Raw genomic sequence first — 26,284 nt, forward strand, 5'->3', positions numbered from 1 at the left:
CTTTTCAGACATTGGCATGTATCATTCGGGTGTGCAGGACTGTGTACAGCACATAGATTTCTGGGTGGATACTAGCCTTATTGTCCTGAAGGACTATTTTAAGCCTTGCTCGTAACCTAAGGTCAGAATGAAACCCTGTACCTTCTGTCTAAGAGGTGACGATCTTGACCATTATACCAAACCTTCCCACCACATAGTGGTGTCCTTTTCACGTCCTTTACTTTTATGAGAACTTTTGTGGGAAATATGTGCTGCGTTTTGATAAAGGTTCTTTCCAGAGGAAGCCAAGTTATAAAGTAGAGCATTCTAGCCTTATATGTGTGCCGTTGAAATAGGAGGTGGTTTGGCATAGAGATCCGTCTTGGTTGGAAGCTAGCGGAACATTGTTCAAGGAGCTGAGTGAATCATGTTGTAGATATTGTGGTGACTTTAACTGGAAGGGCTGTTGGTCAGGGGAAAAGATTGCTAGAACAGGGACATTAATCACATGTAGGAGTACTGGCTAAACAGAAAATGATGATCTGAAGACTGTGTCTAAAGTAATAAAATGACCTATTGAAGTTTTCTAGCTTTGTCTGCAGTGTTGGAAGTTGTCATACACCCATGTACCTTATTTCATCTTCTAGTATTCTGTTTTTTTTTTTTTTTTTTTAATGCATGCTTGCCTCACCTGAGTTCAACTGCTCACCATTCATGTTTTAACATTTAGCAATTAGCCCAGAGAATTAAGGCTATGAGCTGTTAACGAGCTACTTCCTGTGGTACAGTGTTTGATTTCTTTAGACTTTATTTGCCTACTGTTTGATCACAAGTGTTTCTTTAGGGCAATTGGAAATTGGATTATACTGTTTAATGGTTTCATAGACTGCATACATAGTAAGTACTTGAGTCTATGTAGTCTAAACCAGGATTGAAAATTCTGACATGTCTTTGGGTATGTCTGATGATCAGATTAAAAAAAAAATGCTGTGTGGTCACTTTTTTTTTTAAATGTCAGCTGAGAAGATGTGAACTGGTTCTTTCTTTTCCTTTCAGTTGCTGTGTTATTCCTGACGTTGAACTAACTTTGCTGGCTTTTGCTCTGGCTAGAGGCAGTGTTGCCAAAATATTAAGTTCCCTTTCCATCATCTTTGATCACCTGGACACTGAGTACAAGGCATTTTCATTGATCAAGTCTATGGAGACTGTTCGACAAAACCTTCTTTTTAAATATGGTATGTAGATTATTTTTTTCCCCAGAATGATGTGCATCATGTATTCACTTATTTGTGTGCTAGCCATTACTCAAGTGCATTATAATGAATTGCTAAAGTAATGATATTTGTTGAAGTCTTTCTTTGCTCACCATCATAATCATCATCCAACTTTTTCCCCATTTTTACATGGAGTCTGGGGTGTTGTATCAGTAGACACCAGCTGTCTCATTTTCAGAGCCAGTATTTTGCTTTATTTCATCGTCATTCCCAACTCTTACCAGTCTTCTGTAATGTAGTCCATGTATCTTTTAGATGGATGTCTTTGTCTCCTCTTATGGTCTTCCTGTTTCTCCCAAATCTGCTTAAACAAGTAGTGTTCTGCTTTCAAGTTGATGTGACTTAACCAGTGTAATATTTATTACTTGACTTTCTCTGTAACTTTGGCTATTTGTGCTTCTTCTCCGATATCCTTATTTCTTTTTGTATCCTTCAGTGTTTATCTTGCTAATCATCTCAAGCACTTTACCTTCACCATTTCAAGCTTTCACAGCTGTTCTCCTTTCACTGCCTATGCTTCTGTGCCATACAGAAGCACTGGTGACACCACTATTTTGTAGACATTTAATTTTGTGCTGCTTTGATGTTCTTCTGTTGCACACTACCCCCGTCACTTTCTGCCAGTTGGCTTTAGCACCTTTGATTCTAACTTTGACTTCCTCATTCAGATTTCCATTCTCCACAATGACAACCACCAAGTACTTGAATCTGTTAACCCATTCCACTATTTTCCCTTCTGTCTCGATTTTCTATAATGACCACTGCCTTGTCTCTCTTCAGGTTCATCCTGTGTGTCTGCAGTTGTGCATTCCAGTCTCCTGTCATTTGCTGAATCTCCCAGTCAGCTTTCTGCTTTGTCTGCTTAGAGCAGCTGTGTTAATTTGTCCCTTCTGTCTTTTTTGCTGATGTGTTCCATTACCAGCATGAACAACAATGGACTGCTAGCTGAATCCTGATGTGCACTTACTGCCATTGGGAACCCTTCTGTGAGTTTGAATTCTAATGTAATGTATCACTAAGAAAGACGTTTTACTGATTGTTTTTTGTTACTGCAGTAGTACACACCTTTTATGTTTTATTGCCGCTCCATTGAGATGTGTGATTCATGTCATATTTGGAGGTAGGTTAATGTACAGGACTCAACTTGTGGTGGTTATATCATTCAAGTGTAATGATCCAAGTCCATATATTTGCTACTGGAACAGGTGTGACAGATTACTAAATTTACTTGATATCTTTAGCACTAATACAAAATGGCACACAGTGCTAAAGATCCACCCATCCATAACCCATTTTCCCCAAATTTTTGCAGATGGGGTTTAGGCGTCGCATCAGCAGTGACCATCGTCTAGAACATTGGTCCAACCAGGAATCCCCTTCCCAATGACAGAGAAAGGAAAGTATTTGACTGGTTTTGGAAGAAGTTCTAGTCCTCTGATGTTATGTAGTCCAATCTCGCCTACATTCTTACCCGTGGGTTTGGAGCCGAACCTCGGCTCTGACTCGGCCATACTCTAGCTTGAAGTCTTTCAATTGGCTGGGCTAAGAAGGTATTCCATGCTGTACTGCTCCCTTTCCCCAGATCTCATTTGCCGCTCGTATAGCTTAGACGTGGTCTCGCTCTTGGCTGTGGCTAAGTATCACTTTTGTGTTTATCGACCGTATTTTGCTTCAAAAAAAGCTATTTTCATAGCTGTGTGTTGTGTGTGTGTACTGGTCTAATATTTAATGTAATTTTTTTTCTGGTATTGTCCTTTGTGGTGTCCCGCCAACTGTTTCCCCTACGGGCTAGGCCCATTTCGTTTAGAGGACCTAGTCCGCTCCTTCTTCTGTGTTGCTTGTTAGTGTTAAAAGGAATCTATCCCTCGGGCTAGGACCGTTTAAGTTAGAGGACCTAGTCCTTTCTTTGTGTTCCTGTTGAGACCGATTAAGTTAGAGGTATTTTGTAATTGTCTGTTGGTTTTGCTTAGTTCCCATGCTTTATATATTAACGGCTGATCGTTATTAACGGTGGGTGTTTTCTCTCATTATGTCTAAGGTTACAAGCATAAGCCCTCGGGCTTTAAGAAATGTACTAAATGTGGTTAGAAGATGTCTATCACTGATGGACACTCTGTTTGCGTTTATTGTCTGGGGGCTATTCACCTCCAGGAATCTTGTACATTTTGCCATGCATTTAGCCCACGTGTTCTTCAGGAGAGGAAGAACAAACTAATTTTGAAAGGACTTTTGAAACCCTCCTTCGAGGAGGATTTGGGAAGGGCTTCTAGCTTCAAGTCCTCTCCCTTGAAGAGTAAAACTTCTAAGGCTAAAAAGCGTTCTTTGGCTCCATCTGTATCCTTGGAGCCTCCGGAGAAAGTAGTGAAATCTACTGTGGCATCCTCTGCTCCACTGTATTGACTGAATCTGCTTCGGCTCCAAGTCCCTCAGAGCCGATTGCGGAGGTGCTAGTTCAGAGCCAGTCTCCAAATTTTAGGCTGGTCTCTCCTCCTCATAGGTCTCCTTCGGAGAGGAGGTCTAGATCTCCTTCCTTATCTTCTAGGTCCTCCAGGACTCTTTCAGATGTGGATGTAGATAGAGGGGTGCAGAGACTGCTCCAGTCACCATTACTGGCAAAATTGTTTTCGGCTCCAGCCCAGTCGGCTCCGGAGCCTGTCACCTAACCAGCGTCGATACTTCCTCCGATCAAATCTCAGTTTTTGGAGCCGGAGTGGTCGGCTCCGTCTGATGTCCCTAGGTCAGCTTCGATGACCCATCCTGGCTTATCGGCTCCGGCTTCAGCTCCAACCCCGTCGGCTCCATCCACGGGGTCCCAGGACTCATGGTTCCTCGGTCGGACCAGAGGGGAGGCCTCTGGTTGCTTTTCGGCTTCTAGCCTCCCCCTCGGTGCTTTGCCGCGGGGAAGCCTGACCCCTGCTTCAGCTTTGGACCTTGTCCCTTCTGCTCCGAGGTCTTCCACGGCTGGTCAATCTTCAGAGCCGGGGGGACCAGCTTTCGAGGCCACGCAGAGCGCACTGGCCAGGTCCTCAGCGACATCATTTGGCACTGACACTCTGTCCCCTCCAGCTCTGGTGCAGGTCTCTGATCGCCCTCTATCTTTCCACAGCAGAGACCCAAGGCCTCAGGATACCCCCATGAGTGGCCCCCATATTTCTGAGGGCCCCTCAGTGTTTTTGTTTGAGGAGCCGCCCAGAAAAAGAACGTGCAAGAGGAAGCACATTGATTCCCAAAATGAGTCCCTCATGTCAGACCCCAGCCTCGAGGAATCGGAGGGGTCCCCCAAGTCATCGTCTGAGGATGTCTCTTTCTATGACATCCTGGAAATTTTGAAGCAGAGGGGTGACTGGCCCTCCAAAGCTCCCTCCGAGGAGGAGTCGGTGTTCCTGAAGGCCTTTGGGGCTCAGCCCTCCGCCTCCTGGGTTTCTCCACCCTTCGAGCTTTTGGATCTGGTTTGTCGAAGGGTGTGGGAAACCCCTGACTCTGTGGAACCAGTCCCCAGGAGACCCAACAAATTCTTGTCTGCCCCCTCTGACAAAGAGTTTCTATCCAAGGGAGTTCCTGTCGATGCCATGGTGGTGGCAGCGGCCACCAAGAAGGAACTGGCTGAGACTTTGTCTACCGTCCATCCTCCTAACAAGGAGTCTAGGACCATGGACCGGTACGGGAAGCGTATGTTTTCTTCAGCGGCCTTTACTCTGCGGTCACTGAATTACTTATCTCATTTTACACAGCTCCAAAGAGATCTCCTGAAAGAGCTTGGAAATACTGTACAGGGTAATGTTTCTGATGCGGTGGTCAGAAGGTCAATGCTCAGATGTCTACCCTCAACTCTATTGCTAACTCCTCCATGAGGCTGATCTCTTACACAGCCGAAGGAGCGGGTAGGGCAGCAAGTTCGGGAGTTGCTCTTAGGAGACACTCTTGGATGCGCCTTTGTAATTTCGTGGAGGCCTTCAAGTCTACATTCACCAACAGCCCGTTTGATGGTTCCTCCTTATTCGGAACCAAGGTGAAGGACACTCACTAGGTGCGAGCAAGAGGGAAAAACTCTGTCTGCTGTAGGAGTCCATTTTTCCCTACCCTCTAGGCCTTATCCCAAGACCCAGAGGGGTGGGAAGATGTGGTTCAAAAAATCGCAGAGGTTTTTTCATGACGCACAAGGTGAGTCCCCCTCCAGAGGCAGGGGAGGGGGCGGTAATTCTGGTAGATGCCGCTCTAGGTGCAGAGGAGGCCCGCATAACCAGGGAGACCGTGATTCCTTTCGCAGAGTGTCACCTTTATAGGCGCCGAGTTAGACACCGTGCTCATGAGGGCGTTTTTACCACTAGAATGGATTCAAATTTTACAACAGCAGGTGTACGCGCTATTCTCTTTGAGAAGAGTGAAGGCAAGATTGAGCCTCAGATTGTTGGGGATGATGGCTGCTACAATTATGCTGGTTCCTTTGCCGAGGCTACACATGAGGTTCCTTCAGTGGCTACTCTTCGCCCAGTGGTCTTTGCAACATCTTCCTCGTCTCATAATAATCACAGACAGGTGCAAGCAGGATCTGCACTGGTGGCTTCACACCAGCAACCTCAATGTGGGAAAACCCTTTGTTCCGTCCCCTCCGGTTGCCACAGTGACCACGGACACCTCCCAGATTGGGGGGGGGGCATTATCTAGGTAGGACAGTCCAAGGCACGTGGCAGGAACATGAGATGCATCTGCATATCAATATCCTGGAGATGAGAGCAGTGCTACTAGCGTTGCAAGCACTTCAGAGCTTTCTTCCTCTCGGGACAATTGCGATCCACACAGACAATATGTCGGTGGTATGGTATCTAAACAAATAGGGAGGAACCAAGACTTACCCCCTTTGCAGAGAGGCCATGCGAGTGTGGCAGTGGGCAGTGGCTTCCCAACGTTTTCTTGTAGCAACGCACATTCCGGGGAAGTCCAGTGTGATTGCCGACAGGTTGAGCAGAGCTGTTCTGATGCCTCACGAGTGGTCCCTGAACAATCGGGTTGCGGAGCAGATTTTCCGCAGGTGGGGTCAGCCTTGCTGCAACCTATTTGCCAGCCCTCTCAATACCAAATGCAGCAGCTACTTCACCCTTATCCCCCCTCAGGGGGAGTCACCCAGGGACGCTGTAGTTCACGATTGGCCCTCCGGTCTACTGTATGCCTTCCCTCCTCTTCCTCTGCCGACAAAGGTTATTCAGAAAGCGCAATCTTTGGGAAGCAAAATTATTCTGATTGCTGCAAACTGCCATCGTCAAATTTGGTTCCCCTTTCTCCATCCTTACCTAGTGGACACCCCCTGGATTCTGGACCCTCAACCAGATTTGCTGACTTATATGTCAGGGCAGCTCCATCCCTCTCGTCAGACCCTCCGGTTGACAGCCGGGCTCCTCCACTTCCATCATTAGTCAGGCTTCATCATTTTTTGCCGGTAGTGGTTCATATTCTGTCTTCCTCCCATAAGCCTTCCACCAGAAAAATCTATTCCAGCAAATGGAAGAGATTTTCCATTTGGGAGCATGCAAGACAAATTGATCCTTATACAGCTCCAATTTAGTCAGTCCTGGAGTTCCTCTCCATGCTTTTCAACCAAGGATCAGCGTCTGCAACTGTTAAGGTCCAGTTGGCGGCTATTTCCACTTTTCACGTCGCTGATGAGCCTAGTCTCATGGCACATAGACTTTGTAAGGCATTCCTGAAGGGCACTATGCTGCTTCGTCCTCCAGTTTTTGAACCAGTTATGCCTTGGGACTTAAATTTTGTTCAACGATGTCTCACTTCACCCCCCATTGAGCCTGCAGCCACTTGTGATTTAAAATATTTGACTTGGAAGACCATCTTTTTAGTAGCCATCACTTCAGCCAGACGTGTCTCGGAGCTTCAAGCCTTATCAGTTAGACCACCTTACTTGATTTTTCACAAGGGCAGGGTTTCTCTCAGACCAAACCCGTCCTTTCTACCAAAAGTGGCTTCCGTTAGTAATCTAAACCAATCCATTGAACTACCTGTATTCTTTCCAGAGTTCTCGAACAAGGCAAAATTTAGATTTCATCAGCTGGATTTGCACAGACAATTAAGATTCTATTTACATAGAACGAAGGATCTCAGAAAATCGCATCAGTTGTTTGTCTCATTTTCAGAAAACAGGATTGGGTCTCCTGTTTCCAAAGTCACCTTGTCTAGATGGATTTCCAGTTGGATTTCATTCATTTATGCTTCAGGTGGCAGGGATTTACCATTTCGAGTAAAGGCTCATTCTACCCGATCTGTGTCTACATCTACAGCCTTTCAGGCCAGGTTGTGTATGGATGATATTTGTGCTGCGGCTACATGGGCATCTCCTCACACCTTTGTCACTCACTACAAGTTAGATTTGGTGTCCAGAGGCAGATCTTCCTTTGGTTCCACAGTGCTCAGGAGTATTTTCCACTGAGTCTCCCAGGATTCAGGTGCTGGGGAAGCTGCCCCACAGGTAAGAATGTAGGCAAGATTGGGCTACATAACATCAAGAAGTTATGTACTCACCATAATGTTCGATGTATGTAGTCCATCTCGCCTCACATTCTTACTTACCCCCCCTCCTTCCCCCATCCTGGAGGACCTAGGGGTTAGGTATGGTTTCAAATTCCTTTCTCGTTAGTATGTTCTTCCTTCTCTCTATGTTGTATGTGGAGGAGTGAATGATTAGCTCGCAGCAAACCAGATCTGGGGAAAGGGAGCAGTGCAGCATGGGATACCTTCTTAGCCCAGCCAATTGAAAGACTTCGAGCTAGAGTATGGCCGAGTCGGAGCCGAGGATCGGCTTCAAACCCACGGGTAAGAATGTGAGGCGAGATGGACTACATACATCGAATGTTATGGTGAGTACATAACTTCTTGTTCTTACCCTTCAGGGCTCTGTACAGAAAAGCACATGCTGTAAAGTCCCAGCTGAAGAACAAGACTAAAGAGATTGGAGACAATAATATGAGGGGGAAACTGCTAGATTTATGTATCCTCATCTCCCAAGTTAGTAAGTACTCTGTCAAGTTTGGCTGTAGTGCAGTGGATGCACCATGTGGGGTGACCATGACGAGCTTATTTAAGAGCTATGTCTTGCTGAGGACCCACCTGCAGCACAGCTCACAGTACTCTGTTAGAAAGAGTCGCTTTTTAGAATGTCTGTTGAACAGGTGTTTTAAGAAGCTTGAGGAAAAGGGGAAAATGGCTGTCTCCCTCCACTGACAGATACAGAAGGAACTACCCAACTAAGAATTCACTCTTCCCCCAAAGACAAGACAGAAGCAAGCAGCTGAATGGGAAGAAGAGAGAGTTACCAAAAAAAGGAAGGCTGACCAAAAGAGAAATCCTGGGGCCTTCAGTGCCAAGACCTCACAAAAGAATCTGATATGACCCAACAGAGCTTTTTCCTCCTACTGTCTCTCAAACACCAACCCACATCCTTCCCAAGCCCACCTTCACTACCCATTCCCACAAAAAGTGTAGGAACTTGTCTGGGACTTGCACCGTGGTAGGAGTATCTCTCTTTATACTTGGGTTGTAAGAATCTTGGGTAAAGGATACAAACTCCAGTTCATAACAAGACTTAAGATTCTCAGGTATTTCCCAAGTCAGAAGAGAATGAAGACCTCTGATCAAATCTGTATGAGTGGACTTCTGAAATAGCAGAGTGTGTGTGTGGGGGGGGGGGTAGAAGTAACAGAACAGTGTGAAGATACTAAGTTCTTCTTGTCTTTCTAGTTCTGAGGAAAGATGGCCTTTTGAGGCTCTTGACCTAGACTTATCAAAGGTAAACAAGACTCTAAAAGTGCAAGCTTTAAGAATACTAACATTAGAGATTGTTCAGCGTCTCCTTTTCACTCAAGCCTTTGTTTACCCTAGAACTGAAAGACTGATATGTGCCTTCATCCAAATACCTATACCCAGGACAATACAGGCTGTGCTTCAGATTCAAGTTAGAGGGTGCTCACTACTAATTTACTACCATGCCTCTTGAGTTGTCTTCTATACAAGGTGCATAGATCTAGTAAGTGACTGTCACAAAACCAAGGGCCTTCATATTTGCCCCTAAATAAATAACTTTCTGATTCAGGCTCCATCCCCATTGGAGATTGACAGCTGTGTAGTTTACCCTAGCCTGCTACCAGAGTCTAGGACTCTGTACGAACCTGCCAAAATCCCAGTTAATACCATCTATGCAAGTTCTGTTTCTGGAAGTTCTTACAAATACTAAACACCACAGGACATTCCATTCCACAGAAGGTGTTATTCCTCATTTCATGTTTCATCTCCATAGCACAGCAGAGTCAGATTTCTGCAAGAGAGTTCCTCAGAACACTAGAGTCCATGGCATCCTCAATTCTTAATGTCCCCCTGGCAAGACTCCATTTGAGCAAACTGTAGTTGTACTTTATGGAATAGATGATGCCAGCATGCTCACTTCATAAAGTGCCACATCCCCCTACTGCACTGTATCAAGAAGGCTCACAAAATGGTTCTAACAGGTAAACCTGGACCAGGAGATTCCGTTAATGCTAGACCCAGACTTGGATGAAGCTTGGGTGGCTCAGTCAGACAAATTGGTAGTCCAAGGGACTTCTTGCAAAACTCAGTGGAAGCAGCATGTCAGTGTCAGAGGTAACAGCAGTAATTTTGGCTGTAAAATTCGTCCAACAGCTTTGACAACCATGTTCACCACTACAGTGATGTTGATTCATCAGTGAACAGACGGGATCTCACTCCTGTCTCTTATGTAGACTAGTCTCAGGAGTTAGACATGACCCTCAGGGCGTCTTGCATCCTTCCTCAAGCAAACATTCTGCCAGACCACTTGAGCAGAACAAAGGCTGATCCTTGCAAATGCCCATTGAACAGGGATGTATTTCTGGATTTAGTCCAAGAAGTGTGTCAGAAATGGACTTTTTACTTCCCCAGAAAACCGACAGCTTAGACAGTTTAAAAAAAATTGAGGACAGACCAAAAATGCAGTGTTTCTTCCTCCTACTGAGCACAGTAAGGACAGAGCCTGTTTTACTGCCTCTGTGTGTGAACTTCTTGACCTAGATCCAAGTGTCATCCCAGAGCTGCCAGTTTGAATGTTCCATCTCTGTTCTACTGAGGATGCGATTTCTATCTTAAGAAAGGCTTGGAAACTGTAAACCTACAAAAATGCTAAAGATTCTCACTTGTGTGCCGGGGAGAGAATGTCTGGACCCTAACCAGACTTTAGTGTCCAATATCCTTGGATACCTGTGTTTACAGAGCAGATTTTTTGTACCTCTTTGAAATTACATGTCTGGAATCACAGCTTGCCTACCTTGTGATCCACCATTATTCCCCATCCCTATTAAATTAATTATTTAAGGTGATTTAACATCTGAAGCCTTTCCATGAAATCTGTCTGTCATGGGATGTCTGTGTTAGACAAGTTAACTTTACCATCTTTTGAGACAGCTGCTGATCCACCTCTCAATTATTTGACCTGGAAAACTGCATTTTTAGTTATATTTTCTGTCATAAGAATATCAAAACTGCAAGATTTCTTGTGCAAACAACCCTTTCTCATCATCTACAAGGACAGGGTAACTGCAGCATTACCACTTGTATGCCCAGAGTTGCAGAATATTCTCGAAGTCACATTGTTGATATACCTGTGCTCTAGCCAACTTCACAGAGCAAAAGGAAGGGGCATTGAGTACCCTAGAATGCATATAGACAACTGAGATTTCAGCTTGACTGGACTAAAGGAAAAAGGAATTCAGATCAGTTGATTCATAGACTTTATAAAGAGCAGGGAATGGAAGCCAATTTCTGAACAGTGGGAGGGCTGCCCAGCCAAGATAAAAGAGGTTAGAAAGCTGTGGTAGCCAGGCCTTTTGCTACAGAAGCCACAAGTGTTGTCACTCGTGCAGTTGTACTTTTTGTCCTCTGCTGTAGGTTGCCATGTATGAAGCCTCAGTGTAGTTGCTTTGGTCTTTTATGGACAGAAGTATGCTTCAGTAACTTTTGTGAGGTTCACCAAATTGATACCTGGAATCGTGAAGCATGCATAGTTTTAGCTGCTGTACTATTAGTGTGGAACCCTTGTTGACCTGCACTGCACTGTTTAGGTTTCTGGATTTTCTTTTTTGTCCATTAAAGAGGCATGGTAGCCTTACTCCTCCTTTGAGATTCCTAGATCTTGACCCAGAGCTACAGATTAATTGGTAACTCAGCTGCATTTGCATTGGTATTCATACTGTCATTTAGCCCTTTTCTGCGAAGCTGCGCACTACATAGAAGTCACAACTTTTGGTTTGTTTAATTTTGCATGACCGTTCCAGGATGGAGGGGAGTATCTGCTTATGGATGAGCTTGTCTTAGATATTTTCATTGGTGTTGTATGGAAATGGAAATTAACTATTTACGTCACCCTTACTGCACATTTCCAGAAGATGACATTTGGTGTTTATTCAGGCATTGCTGTCTTATTCCATTATCCTGGAGGAAACAAAGTTGGCCTCTCCCTACTTTGCAGTGAGAGGTTCTCTCTGTTATCAGTATTGGTGTTACTGGAAAGGCCAACAATACTTTCGCTTTCCCAGGTCAGTTCACTAATCCCTTGTAGTTTTGTCATACATTGCATAGGTACCTCCACTGTGCTGTAAGGTGTTTCTTTGGAAATTTCCAGGGTTGTGATCTCAGAAAAGTGAGGCTGAAGGTGTAAATTATACGACGTGTGTGTGAATAAAAAAACATTATTTAGTCTTGTGTGCGCGTGTGTATGTGTTTGTATATGTTTGTATATATGTCTATACACACAAAGTATGTGGTTCCCATTACTTTGAGGTGCAGCAGTCTAGGAGTAAATGACATGGTTGTGTGAGGGTGTAGCTGAGCATGACTGGTTTACGCTGGATCATGTGGATCATTTATTCTGAAATTATTTGCCATAATGGCAGTTTTTTTTTTTTTTGGCTACGTACTTTTCTTTTTTTGATGGTTGTATGTTTCTGTCACCAGAACCCATGTTTTTGACTTGTCAATGTCACCATGAGTCTACCAGTTAAACATGTGCCCTTGAGTTTATTTAAACTAATATGTGAAGAATATAAACAAGTTAAACTCCTCTTCTGACATGCCATTGAACGTAGTACTTCGACTGCTCTTTTTTAAATGTTACTCCATTCATAAATGTGTAACTTGTCTCATATCCTAAAGACAAAGGGTATGCCACTCCACTGCCTAAAGGAGCATTGCATGCATGCTTCAGAAAACATTGTCTTATGAAGAATGTGAATTCTGCTGTAGTTATGATCTGCAGGTATAGTGTTTTTGAAGCAAAGTTGAAAAGTTTTGGCTAGCTGTGTATATGATTATTTCTTTCTGGAGCCCTGACAAATTTAGTGCAGGTTTATACTTAATTTCTTGACAGCTTGTAACCACCCTTTATTTTGATACAAGATGAATATTGATTATTAACAAAGGAAAATTGTTGTAAACCATTATAATACTAGTTTTGTCCTTGGAGTCTAAGATGCAGTCGGCCCTTTTTAGGGCATTAAGCTGCTGTCATTTGCTATTGTGGGCCACTAAGCATTTTTTGGTAAATCAGATGGTGACTGCCTTAGTTTTGTGTGAGTGGTTATTTGTATTTTTTCTGTTTCTTCACAGGTAAAGCCCTTAATTTGACACTGCAAGCATGCGATGTGAAAGGAAAAGAAGAGAAGTCTGGCCCAGAAAATTTATTGTTGGATCCTGGCACAGGAGATGGTAGGAGCTTAACTGAGAATCAGCTTTTTGAAACACTGACATATTCTGATTTAACATTATACTTTAATTATTTACAGAAGGTCTTGTTTAACATTTGGTACAACTTGCTTACCTGTGTGTATATAAATGAAGCCTCTTTTTGGATATGTCTTAATGGAGGTAATTGTAAAATTACTTCCTATAAAGTGAAGCAGTACAGTCAGATGATGTCATAATGCTAATAATCATTTATCACACACAAAAACTTGGTAGTATCTGAATAAGCTGCTCTTTTACAGAATATGATCAGTCGCGGTAAGAGAAAAAATATAATTGTCTAATGTCCTTAAAGAGTTGTTAAAACATGCACTGTTTTCACATTTTAGTATGGGAATGTCATAGTATTCATTTTACTTTGAGATCATCATCTCTGTATGTGATAACTATCATTTTGCATTACTGGAATGTGAAGGTGCATTATTTGAATGTGAAGTTGCAAGTAAAATGATTACACTTAAGTGAGTGGGTACTTTAACAGTATATGAAAGCTGAATATGTTGTGTGTGTTCTGATGTGTTATGTGGAGGGCTGGTAGGGGCAAAGAGGACATAGATGACTGAATCAAATGCAAGGAGGAGAATAAGGGAGTAAGGAGCAGAAGTGGATTTCGTGAAGATAACACTTTGAGAATTATTTGCAGTGATTGTAAAGGTAGGTTTACTTAACAGGGCTACATGGTCAGTCTGCTTTACATGGTCCATGAGTGGTCAGTCTTCTGAATCATTCTTCTTTTTTCCTTCTTGACTGCCTATTCATCTTTCTGCATTTTTGTCGCCCATGTGTATGTACAGTTCATTGTAAGCAGCTGAAATTCTTTCTGTGGACTTGATAGTTATGCACCAGCATCTCACTGTCAGTGCAAGCCCTGCACTCAGGATGTTCCTTTTCTGAAATAAATTCCTTTTGTTTGTTTTTTTCTAATATGTGCTTTTGTAGTAATGTGTTCTTGCTTTTATTTATTTGTGCTAAAAATTAAAGCTGTATATGAGTTTTCTAAAGTGTTTTTCATCATGAGGGGTCACAGTGGTGGCAAACTTAGTAGGTAGACCAAAGTTCCCTGTCAGTAGCAACATTCTCTGGCTTACCTTTTGGGATCCCTGTGTCTCTTCAGACAAAATGAGAGAAATAATTTCTCTGAATGGTCTAGCTTTGATCCTCCTGTTAGTGAGCAGTTCCTGGTTCACCTCAGACTTCACAGCCTTTGCATATAGGAGGTAGCCAGAAATAATTTTTCCAAGGTGCTCAAATCACCTTATCTGATGACTTTTAAGACAGAAGATCAGGGAACCCTCCCGGTTTGCTAAGCCCTTTATAGTATAATGGAAAGTACACCTAGCTACACTGCAGATGAACCTTATTTCTGCTACTTGTGTCTGCAAATTTATCTTTGCAGTACCTAAGCTCGTGACCATAGCTGAGAATGGGTCATTGAATGATAAATTGAGAGTTTTGTCAAATGTTTCAGTTCTGTTTTCTCCACAGTCCAGTACAGGGCATATAGTACTACCACCATGTGCCCATTTTCTGGTCAGGCTACCACAATGTACCCATTTTCTGGTCAGGTTCCCAGTTGCACTAAAGAAGAAGAAGAAGCCCCTAGCGTATCTAAATTTCTTTACTTGAAGTAGCTACTCCCTTCTCACCTACAGAAAACGGTCTACACTCTTTCAGGAGAGAAATGGGTATTTCAGTTTGGTGGGCCGATTGTCATTTTATCCGCTTCACATTTAACAGCAGATTGCTCTCTTAGAGACTAGAGATTAATCATTTGAGGCAGTGAAGACATCATCATCTGAAAAGAAGACCTGATGCTATACAGTGTTTGATTCTAGTTGGATATTCTTTCCATGAACATCACAAAAAACGAGGGTAGATGGGACACGCTCTTGATGGAGTCCTGTGTCCACCATTTTTGATTTGGTATCTAAAATGCAGACAAAATACATGGACTGAGCAGCATGCAGCAGTAGCATTAGCACCTTGTACTGTTACAGCACTTTTCTCTGAACATTTCTAGGGCACATGGTTGCCTTTGCCAGGTCCAGAACATATGTACAGACAGTATTGACAAATGTCACATGTCCTTTTATATCTGTTTAGAGTCTCGAGAGTTAATCCACTGTTCCATAGCCAAGAGTGACTCCACATGATGTCCTTAGTAGTCAGTGTTGCAGTACTGGTTCTTGGATCTTCTTGTCATACAGAAGCCCATGATTGGCCCAATTCCCAGAGGCTTTACATCATCCCTAGCTGACAGACATCCGAGGACAGATGTCTGGATGTCAGGGTATAAGAGGAATGTCTTTCAACACAATCTTCATTTCTTTCTAATTATGCAGTCCAGTGCGCTATTCCATTTTATTGAACCTTCCCAGTCTGTCGGTTGGCTCGTTTTCACCAGTGTTTCCTCCAACCTGTTTTCTGATATACTGTTGTGGAAAATTTCTTCTAATTAATGCTTAACACATTGCTAACTGTTTCAAGTATGGGAAGTAAATCCCGTACAAAGTTTTATATTCTTTTTTTCTGTTTTGTTTGGGGCCTCAGCGCAATATTTCTAGTTGTCAAGATTATGCAAGGTTTCGCTGTAAAATCCTTAATCATAGGGCGAAAGTCCTCAAACCCAGCTCTTTCTATATCTTCTCACTGATCTGCCGACTTCTTACCTAAGAAATGCAAAGATAACAAAATGAAGGGAAAGGATTTTGCGGACAAAGGTGAATCTTGGGCATCTGCAGTCAGGTCGGCCAACAATTCGGGCGAGCTGTCTTTGCAATCCTTTTGTCCAATGACCACTAGGCCTAAGCCTTCTGGCATGATCCATTGGGAGGCCGGCATGGCAGCAGGTCATTTGCTTATGACTACCTCAACACTGACGTCGGTTGGGTCTGATGCTGCTCTTCAAGCTTTAGCTTCTGACATTCGAGTGTTCTTTACAGAGCTGTACTTCTTCAGCAGTTGTGCATGAACAAACTTCAGGGAACTGGATGGAATTCTGACTCATCTGACTATGTGCTGAGGCCTTGTTTCAAAGTTTTGGACTTCTAAACCAAAGAGACCGATTTGATTGCCCTCGCCTATGACCCAGTCTTCAGCTGCTTCAGCCCAAGTTGAGGCACAGGACTGGGCTTAAAATAGCCCAGGAATTCTTGGCTTTTATAAAGTCCAGGGAGCCCAGCCAGTAGCAGGTGTCTGCCTCTGAAACTTCAAGTAAAAGGTGGAGGATGTTTCTCTTCAGGGGAATCTGATTCCTCAGAATACAAAGATGAGGAAGAGTTGTATGCTGAACAAGCCCCCCTCCCCAATCTTTCCGTGACTGTGATTCAGATGACACTCTGCCTTTTGCATCTTCCTCCTGAGAATTTAACCTTTGGGGGGATACCTTACACATGATGGAAGAGGCATTTATTTAGGAGAGCAAAGAATTTTCTCATGCTGAAACTCATTACAGACTACCAATCCTGCTGTCTCCCAAACCAAAAGCTATTCCCTTGATTCATGTAGTTCTAGATGTGTTTAATGGCATCTTTCTGCATCCTGACTCTGCCATCTGCCCTTAGAAAGCCAGATTGTTTTTATACAGTGGCTTGACACCCACAAGCACATCTACAAACACCCAGTAGCAGATCTCTCAATAGTGTCTACTTAATCCAGTAAGGGTGCCTAATGACAAGGAAAGTAGATTGTTAGATTTAGCAAAAAGACCTTAACTGCCATTTTCATATGTTAAAATAAGAGTCCTTTCAGGAACAAATCATTACTAAGGCAGAATCATTATAGACTAGACCCTATGGTGAGACATATAAGAGAGAACTAAATCAGCACTATAGGTATCCATGCATTCACTAAAATGTGTTTATGGTACATTGGATGCATTATGTAGTGCAGCTGCTATGGATTCCGTCACTCATAGACATGTCTGACTGAGGACTCTGCCACTCTTAGATCAAGTAAAGGCTGAACTCCTGGATGCCCCACTGGATAAGGATTTCTTATTTGCCCTCCCCCCCACCTCCCTACATAAAAAGTTTGAGAAATTGGACAAAAAGGGAAATAAAATCAAAACTGTTGTAGTCTGGGATCTTTCTGGTCCCAAGAAAGGAAGGCATCTGGAGACCAACATTAGACTTGTCGAAGTTAAACAAGCTTCTACACATTCCCAAATTCAAAATGTTAAACCCTTTCAAAACTATTACCATTGATCTTTCAGAGTCTGTATGGTTACCTTAGACCTGAAGAATGTCTGCCTTCACATACCTGTTGCAACGGAGCATGGTAGATGTCTTTGGTTTGTGGCAGCATTATTATACTACTATTTCTGTGCTTTACCACATGGCTTATCAGCTGCTCCCAGAGTCTTCACCAAATGTCTAACTGTGGTTATTGGCCATTGCAGAACCTTAGGGTGCACATTTACCCTTGCGTGGATTACTGTATCAACCAGGGAAAATCCATCCTGCAAGACACCATGGACTGCTTTCAGAAGAAAGGCCTCACTGCCAGTTTCTTTCTGGGCGCACTGATAGTCAGTACAACAAAAGGCCTTCTTTCCTCAGTACAACAAAAGACCTTCTTATCCCAAGACAAAGTTTCATTTCTAACAAACTGTCTGCACAGCCTACTTCCCTTGCAGAGATGGTCTGACTTAGAACACCTTAAGACCTCGTGATTTATAGCATACTGCATCTTAATGATCACCCTTGCAAAACTAAACATGAGAAGTCTCCAATAGTTCCTAAAAAAAAAACGGTTTACATGCATTTGGTCGCATGACCGATGGTTGATCCGTCGGAAGTTTGAACCGAAATGTCGAATCTCGTACGCGCAAATGCTCATAATGTCGCACGCAATGTCGAATTCGAAACTTCCGATCGCACAACTGCCGCCACAAGTGCTACCATGGGTCGAGAGGGGGGTATAGTAGCCTGGCTAGCATTTGGTAATCTTGGGTTCGACATCTGCGGCTTCGACATTCCGCAGCCCTGGGGTTCTGCATTGGACATGTTCGAGCATCGGCTGTTCGTGCAAATGCATGTATACCCAAAAAAAACCCCACTTAGGAGCAACATTCTCAACCACTGGAAGCCTTGTTGCCTCTTTTCCCTGGTTTAAAAAAGGAGCTTGTTTGGTGGAAAGGTACCATCCTGCAGAACCCAGGGGCAAACTTTTCTCCGTCAGAGATGGACAAAAAGTACAGTTGTGTACACTTGCTGTAAATGTAGATGTTCGAGTGTATCCACTGTTGCTGTTCACTCTGGGCTCCTCCTTCATGGGGCTGAAAAAATACTGAAGTGATGATGCAGGCTGGCTCCCTTTATACCCGAGTGTACTGGTGTCAGTTGAGGTGTCTGCCAGCTTTGGAGGCGAAATAAGTTTCTCTGGTAGTTGGGCCGGTCTAGGGACTTCATGGCAGGAAATCCCAACTGTCAGGACAGCAACCGTGAAACACTAAGAACATTCATCATTTCAGACAGTTCAGAAATATCCTCGGGAGTACACTTAGTACACCTGAAGGTGCAGGGTGTCTGGACCCCAAAGCAAAGGAAATTGCATATAAACTAGAAAGACATGCTGGCAGCATTTCTAGTCATGAAAGCGTTTCAAAACAACCTGAATTCAAGAACACTTCATATTTGGACAGATAACACCACAGATGTCCTTCAAGAATGCAACTGCAGTCCTGACATATGGGTTGTCCTGCCTCAGGCAGCCCTTCAGTCGGCCAGATTCCAAAGTCTGGGTCCGGCGTCGGCCGATGTCGCCTCCTCCCCGATGTCAGAGTGGCTGGAGTATAAAGGCATCAGCCGACGCCATCTTCAGTCTTTCTTGCCGCGCGGTGCCCGAAGCAGAAGCAGTTTGCAAGTGCCGGTCGGTCAGCTCCTGTGTTTTCAGTTACCTGAAGTCATCTAAAAGCTAAGTACCCCGTTGGGGAACATTTTTTCTTGCCTCAGCCGATGTCAGAACAAATTGAGAAAGTTAATAATTGTTTGTCTTGTGGTAAACAAATACCTCATAAGGACTTTCATTCTTACTGCCTCCCTTGCCTGGGCCCAGACCATGACGTCTCGGCCTGTGCCGCCTGTGCTTGCTTTAATAAGCGCACTCTCAGGCGCCGGGCAGAGTTTGCCGAAGACTTTTTTGGCAAATCTTACGCTTATAACATGCCATCGGAACAACCGACAGCACAAACTACCAAAAAACGAAAGGACCGGGACCGACATCCTCGGCCCGCGTCTTCCACCGATACAACGCCTAAGCCCTCCGCCAGTGCTTCGGTCCCTTCGGAAGCGGTAATTCCACCGCTCCAGGCCGACGACACCGCGTTAACTCATCCCTCGGTCTCGGAGGCTACACCGGTGCCGGTTGTTGATTTTCCTCCGGAAACCGAAGTTCTGGATCTAGCCGACACCATTCCAGTGGACAAAGCTACCCCTGTACGTGGGGCAGCTAGGCCTCCTGTATCCATGTCAATCAAGGCCTTTGCACGTGCTAAGGCCGCCAGCCAGCCCAAGGCCCATCCCAAGCCTGCTTCTCAGGCCCCTTCTTCTGACAAACAAATCATGTCTCTGGCTGCAGATCTTATTTCTCTTATTAGGGGGTCTCAGCCTCACCCAGACAAAGGTTCTCAGCCGCCTGCAGAAAAAAGGCCTGGAACTGAGCAGGCAGACAACCTCTCTTCAGATGAAGCCTCTGGGGATTCAGAGCATTCAGAAACCCAAGAAGAATCCTTCCAGGCCTATGAGGACTCTGATGCTGAGGAATCTATTCCCTCTGCCTCTCCTCCAGAGGATTTTTCTTTCGGTGAAGTCCTCCACTCCATGAGGGAGCATTTTAAGTGGCAGGGTCAGGAATTTTCTGATTCCAGGAAAAGGCTATGTACCTTCCTTAAGTTACCCCAGCACAGACCTTTAGCTATCCCTCCAGTTTTGGATGTCCTGGATGATGTTTTCTCCGACTCCAGTGCTTCCCCTGATTCTCTCCCTCCTGCTCCTGTCAAGCCAGACCGATATTACAGGGTCCCTGACACTCACAAGCATCTCTTTAAGGCCCACTCTGTGGATCTAGAAACTATTTCACAGGGCCCCAAAGGAGTGGCTACCTCCTCAGCCAAGAATCCACTGCCAGCTGACAGGGAAGCAAGGTCCCTGGAGAGATGGGGTAAAAAAGTCTATACCTCTTCCACCCTTGCCATGAAGTCTCTTAACTGCCTTTTTCATGTTTCAGTACCAGGATTTTTTACTGGATGATTTGCAGAAAAAGATAGCCTCTCCTGAGCCTATAGATAGAAAGGCATTGCAGGATTTGATTCATAATACCCAGCAGGTTAGTAATCATTTTCTACAGTGTGGTTATGATGCATTGGAGGCTTCATGTAGGGCAGCTATGACAGGGGCTGTTATCCGTAGACGTGCTTGGTTGAAAGAACAGCCACTGCCAGATCATATTAAAGTAAAGCTCCTGGATGCACCTCTGGATAAACAGAAGCTTTTTGGAGCTAATGCTCAGGATGTGTTGAAATCTATTGAAGAGAAGGCAAAATCAGTTCAAACAGTGAAAGATTTCCTCCAGGTTCAGCCCCCAAGGTTCAGCCGGAATTGGCCTTCAAAGAATTGGTCCTTTCCAGACTCTGACAAGTTTCAAAGGGGAAAGAACAGGCGTGCACGAGGTAGAGGGCAATACAGAGGCTCCTACAGGGGGCGCCAATGGCAACCACAAAATCAAAGAAATGGCACAGGTAGTACACCTGCACCACAGGGACAATCACAATGACTTACCTTTCACTCCGCCTACCAAGGCTCAAAGAGAAGCACCTATAGGCAGAAAATTATCTCTATTCTCAAAAAACTGGCACATTATAACAAAGGACAATTGGATTTTGGACATAATAGACAGAGGTTACAGGTTCCACTTCCATACCTTACCAACAGGACAAGGCATGCCAAACCTGCCACAAAATCAAAGGGCAGAGGCACTCATAGAAGTCTCAAAGCTGTTACAAATAAAAGCAATAGAGAAGGTTCCTCCTCAGGAACAAGGCCAGGGATTTTATTCAAGACTGTTCCTTGTTCCAAGAAAAGAAAAACAAAGGAGGCCTATATTGGACTTGTCCGTTCTAAATACTTTTCTCATGGTGCCAAAATTCAAGATGCTGACATTACAGCAACTTCTTCCCATGCTGGTCAAGGGGTCTTGGCTGGTTACTCTGGACCTCAAGGAGGCATACCTGCATACCCTATCAGACACAGTTGCAGAAGAAACCTCAGATTTCTTGCAGGAACAGAGCACTATCAATTCTCAGCATTGCCGTTTGGCTTATCTACTGTGCCCAGAGTATTCACGAAATGCCTGGCATCAGTAGTGGCACATTGCAGACTCCAGGGGATTCAAATATACCCTTACCTGGACGACTGCCTAATTCAAGCAGACAGCAAACAGACCTTGATAAGACACCTGGATTACGTCATTCAATTGCTGCAAGCTTTGGGATACACAGTCAACATTCAAAAATCAAGATTACTGCCATCCCAAGAGATTATATTTCTAGGAGCAAAACTGGACACACAGCTACAAATGGCTTTCCTCACAGAGGAGAAACAAGAACATTTAACAGCTTACTTCAGAGGCCTAGCAAAATTAACCCACCTGACCGCAAGGAAGACCTTGCAGGCCCTGGGGTTCATGGCATCTTGCATTCTTCTAATCCATCTGGCAAGACTACACATGAGAAAGCTGCAATGGTACCTAAAAAGCTTGTGGTCGCAACACAGCCACAACCTAGAGGACATAATACCACTCATACCATGCCTGCAAAGGGAATTTTTGTGGTGGGCTCAAGCAAGTCACTTAAACAAAGGCATGCTTTTCAACAAACCTCCAACAAGTCAAACTATTACAACAGACGCCTCAGACCTTGGATGGGGGGCGCACATGGACGGCAGATGCATTCAAGGGAAATGGACTCCCATGGAGATGCATCAGCACATAAATCAAAAAGAGATGTTGGCAGTGATAGATGCAATAGAAGCCTTTGGAAAATCTCTTCAACAAGGTCATCTGCTAATAAGAACAGACAACACCACTGTCATGCGGTACATAAACAAACAAGGGGGCACTCATTCCTACCCTCTCTGCAGACTAACAATGACTCTTTGGGAAAAGTCCCTGAAACTGAACATCTACTTGCAATCCCAGTTTGTTCCGGGCAAGGAGAATGTTCTGGCAGACAAGTTGAGCAGAAATTTCTTGGATCCACACGAATGGATGCTACACCCACGCATTTTCTCACAAATAGCATCTGCATGGGGAAGACCAGACCTAGACCTCTTTGCATCTCATCTCAATCATCACCTGGAAAGGTTCTGCACAAGGATACACCATCCTCTGGCTTGGAGAACGGATGCTCTTTCCTTCATCTGGAATGCTCTAACAATTTATGCATTCCCTCCTCTACCTTTGCTCACCAAGGTGTTACTGAAGATCAAGGCAGAACAGCCAAGAGGAATCTTGATAGCTCCAGACTGGCCAAGGCAACACTGGTATCCACTACTATTGAGCATAACTCACTCCAAACCGTGGCCCTTGCCTCAATGGCCTCTGCTCCTGACTCAACACAGTTACAAGACTGTTCATCAGAACCTACAAACCCTAAAGCTGACAGCTTGGAGAGTTTCATGACTCAGACCCATGACTCCCTCTCCGAAAAAGTTCAGGAAATTTTGCTGGAGGCACGCAGATCTTTCACCAGAAAAACCTATTCGGCCAAATGGAAGAGATTCACCATCTGGAATGTCAACAATGGCCAGGATGCATCATTGGTGAACATACCTCAGATATTGGAATACTTGACAGAAATGTTTCACAGTGGCCTCTCATACTCTTCCATCAAAATCCACGCTTCAGCTATCTCAGCACATTACAACTGTGATCCACCTGTGTTCTCGCATCCTTTGCTAAGACAGCTTCTAAGAGGCATAAAGAATATCAAACCTCCAAGGAAGCTACCAATTCCTGCATGGGACCTCAATTATGTCTTGGAAAAATTAGCTCTTCCTCCTTTTGAACCAGCAGCATCTTCAGAAATGCAATTTCTCTCTTGGAAAACGGTTTTCCTGTTGGCAGTCACTTCAGCAAGAAGAGTCTCGGAGATACAGGCCCTCATGGCAGTTCCCCCCTTTATCATCTTTCATCAGGACAGAGTTTCCCTTAGGACCAATCCTTCATTCATGCCTAAGGTGATATCCAGAGTGTCTCTAAACCAAGCAATTCACCTGCCTACTTTCTTTCCTAATCCTCAAAATAAAGGGGAAAGGTTGCTGCATACTTTAGACATTCACAGACAACTATGCTACTACTTGGACAGAACAAAGTCCACCAGGAAGTCTGACCAACTGTTTGTAGCCTATGCTGCTGGAGTGCAAGGGAAAGCAGTCACCAAACAAACTATCTCAAAATGGATTGGACACTGCATCAGATTCTGTTATTCTTTTCATGGAAAAAGTGTGCCAGCTAATATTAGACCACACTCCACCAGAGCTATGGCCACATCCACAGCTTTTCTAAGAGGAGTGGCTGCAAAAGATATTCTAGAGGCTGCTACATGGAGCTCTGTGCATACATTTACCAAACGCTACAACCTACCATTATACTCCAGATCCCGAGCAGGCTTTGCTTCGGCAGTCCTGCAGGGCCTTCTAGCTACACCATCTCTTGCTTAGTCCTACCACCCCCAGCTTGGCTATGGTATTCAACCCATATGTCAGGACTGCAGTTGCATTCTTGAAGGACATAGTACAGTTTTGTACCTACCATAAATGTAGATGTCCGATAGATATGCAACTGCAGTCAGGTTTTCCCTCCCTCCCTCCTACCCCTCTGTTTTTCCCCTTTCGGGTCCTTTCTCCCCTTACCTATCAGCTGGGGATATATGTTATGGTGTATCTGTTTATTACTGTTGTGCATGTCTGGTTTTATCTGTTTATCCATTCACCAAATTTAGCCTTCATTGGAGGGCACCTGGCATCTGGGGCAAGAAACACTGAAGAAGATGGCGACTTTGGAATCTGGCCGACCGAAGGGCTGCTTGAGGCAGGACAACCCATATGTCAGGACTGCAGTTGCATATCTATCGGACATCTACATTTATGGTAGGTACAAAACTGTACTTTATGTGGTACATAATAAAGCAAGGGGAAAACTAATTCTGATCCCCTGCACCGTCTGGCAACAAAGATCTGGCTCATGGCACGTAATTTGCAACTTAAACTAATAGCATCTTGAGTCAAAACAAAATCATAGCAGACTTTCTGAGCAGGGACCTACTGGACCCCAACAAATGGATGCTCAAGAGAAAAAAAATTCCTGTACATTCACCCAGTAGTGGTGGGGACACCCCAATGTAGATCTGTTTGCTTCTCATCAGAACAGACAACTACAAAGGTTCTGCTGCAGAACCCAACAGACAGGAACATGGTGGATGGACACCTTTTTCATTTGGACAGACCTCTTTCTTGTATATCTTTCTTCTGTTACTCTTGATCCCCAGGGTACTGATAAATGTGATATCAGACAGGCTGAGCATGATGCTCCTAGTTCCCTACTTGCCAAGGCAGGACTGGTTCTACTTCCTCTTGACTTTCAATGAAGGGAGGTAACATATCTTCCACCAGTGATAGATCTACTCACCCAGTTAAAGGATTTTATCTTTCATTCAGCATGAAGGATTGAATTTTAACTAAATAAAAATGTAAACTACTGAAGTGCTGTCTATACTGAGAGCAGCAAGAAAACCATACATGTTCTTCGTGTTTCACTGTTGCAGTCATCACACTAGGGTTATCCTGCCAGAGGTAGCCCTCAGTCGGCCCGAATACCAGAGGCTTAGTATTTCTGCATCGGTTGCTGTCGCTCCAGGACTGACGTCAGGTTGTCAGTGGTATAAAATCAGGCAACCGACGCCATTACATCAGCCTTTCTTGCCGAGCAGCCTTAAGCAGAAGCAGTTTGCACGAGTGCCGATTGGGCGCTACCTGAGTTTCATTTCCGAATTGAAGTCTTCTAAAGCTAAGTACCCCATTGGGGATCATTTTTTCTTGCTCTTAACCAATGTCAGAAAAAGTTAGCAATTGTCTCGCCTGTGGAAAGCAAATACCACACCAAGACTTCCATTCTTACTGCGTCACCTGTTTAGGCCCAGACTACGACGTACTTCGCTGTCGGTTTTGTGATTTGTTCAACGCCAGAACTATTCGTCGTCGGGCCCTTATTGTAGCTAAATATTTTCGCTTTCTGTCCCCGTATTCCGATATGGCTTTGGTAAGCCATCCGACTACCAATCTTCCGAAAAAACATAAGGATAAAGACAGAGACAGACCGCACACTTCAAAACTGCCGACGTCGCTTCCGTTAAGCTAGTTGTCAGTTCTCCGGTCCTCAGTGAGGCGCTTTCGCAGCCCCTGATGCCCGCTTCTGTGGATTCGCAGGCTGCTTCCGAGACCCGTTCAGAGTCCAGTATGCTGCGAGACTCTTCTTTGACTAAGGATCCTGTGGATGTCTGTACCTTGGATGGGTCTGGAGCCACTGAGCAGGCACCTGCTTCCATACCTCAATCTCAAATGCTTAAAATGGCAGAAGACCTTAACATGCTTATTAGAGGAAGCCAACCTACCCCTTCGAAAAGAAAAAGAGACTTGTCCCCAACTGTTTTATCTGACCAGGAATCCAATGACTCTGAGGTTTCTGAATATGAAGACATGCAACCCTTATCTGCTTATGAGGATTCAGATGAAGAATAATCCATTCCTTCTGCCTCTCCTCCAGAGGATTTTTCATTTGGTGAAACCCTACATACTGTAAGGGAGCATTTCCAGTGGGAATGTCAGGACTATCCTCAGACCAAAAAGAGACTCGGGGAATTCTTAGATTTACCACAGCACAGACCTTTAGCCATTCCTCCTGTCTTTGATGTTGTGGATGATGTCTTTATGGAATCCAGTTTGACTCCTGACACCCTTCCTCCTGCTCCCAGGAAACCTGACTGGTATTACAGAGTCCCTGACTCTCATAAATTTCTTTTCAAATATCCTACCGCCGACCCAGAGGTCATCTCTCAAGGACCTAAAGGAATTAAAGCACCCACAGCTAAGAATCCCACCCCCTCGGACAGGGATTCCTGAGCTTTAGACAGATGGGGTAAAAAGTATACACCTCTGCAACTCCTGCCATTAGAGCACTAAATTGTC

At 44.3% G+C, this 26,284-nt stretch overlaps 1 protein-coding gene across 1 annotated transcript in view; it reads left to right on the top strand.

Moving 5' to 3' along the window:
- Positions 1-26,284, top strand: part of ZZEF1 (zinc finger ZZ-type and EF-hand domain containing 1) — a gene marked incomplete in the record, with an annotated part of 3,903,331 nt that overhangs the window by 407,251 nt on the left and 3,469,796 nt on the right. Inside the window, 2 exon segments of the mRNA XM_044082903.1 lie at positions 1,036-1,214; positions 12,909-13,007. Coding sequence (XP_043938838.1) covers positions 1,036-1,214; positions 12,909-13,007 — 278 coding nt within the window.

Source organism: Protopterus annectens, chromosome 9.part0 (genome assembly GCF_019279795.1).
Source record: "Protopterus annectens isolate FY-2018-M chromosome 9.part0, PAN1.0, whole genome shotgun sequence".
Taxonomy (NCBI): Eukaryota; Metazoa; Chordata; order Ceratodontiformes; family Protopteridae; genus Protopterus; species Protopterus annectens.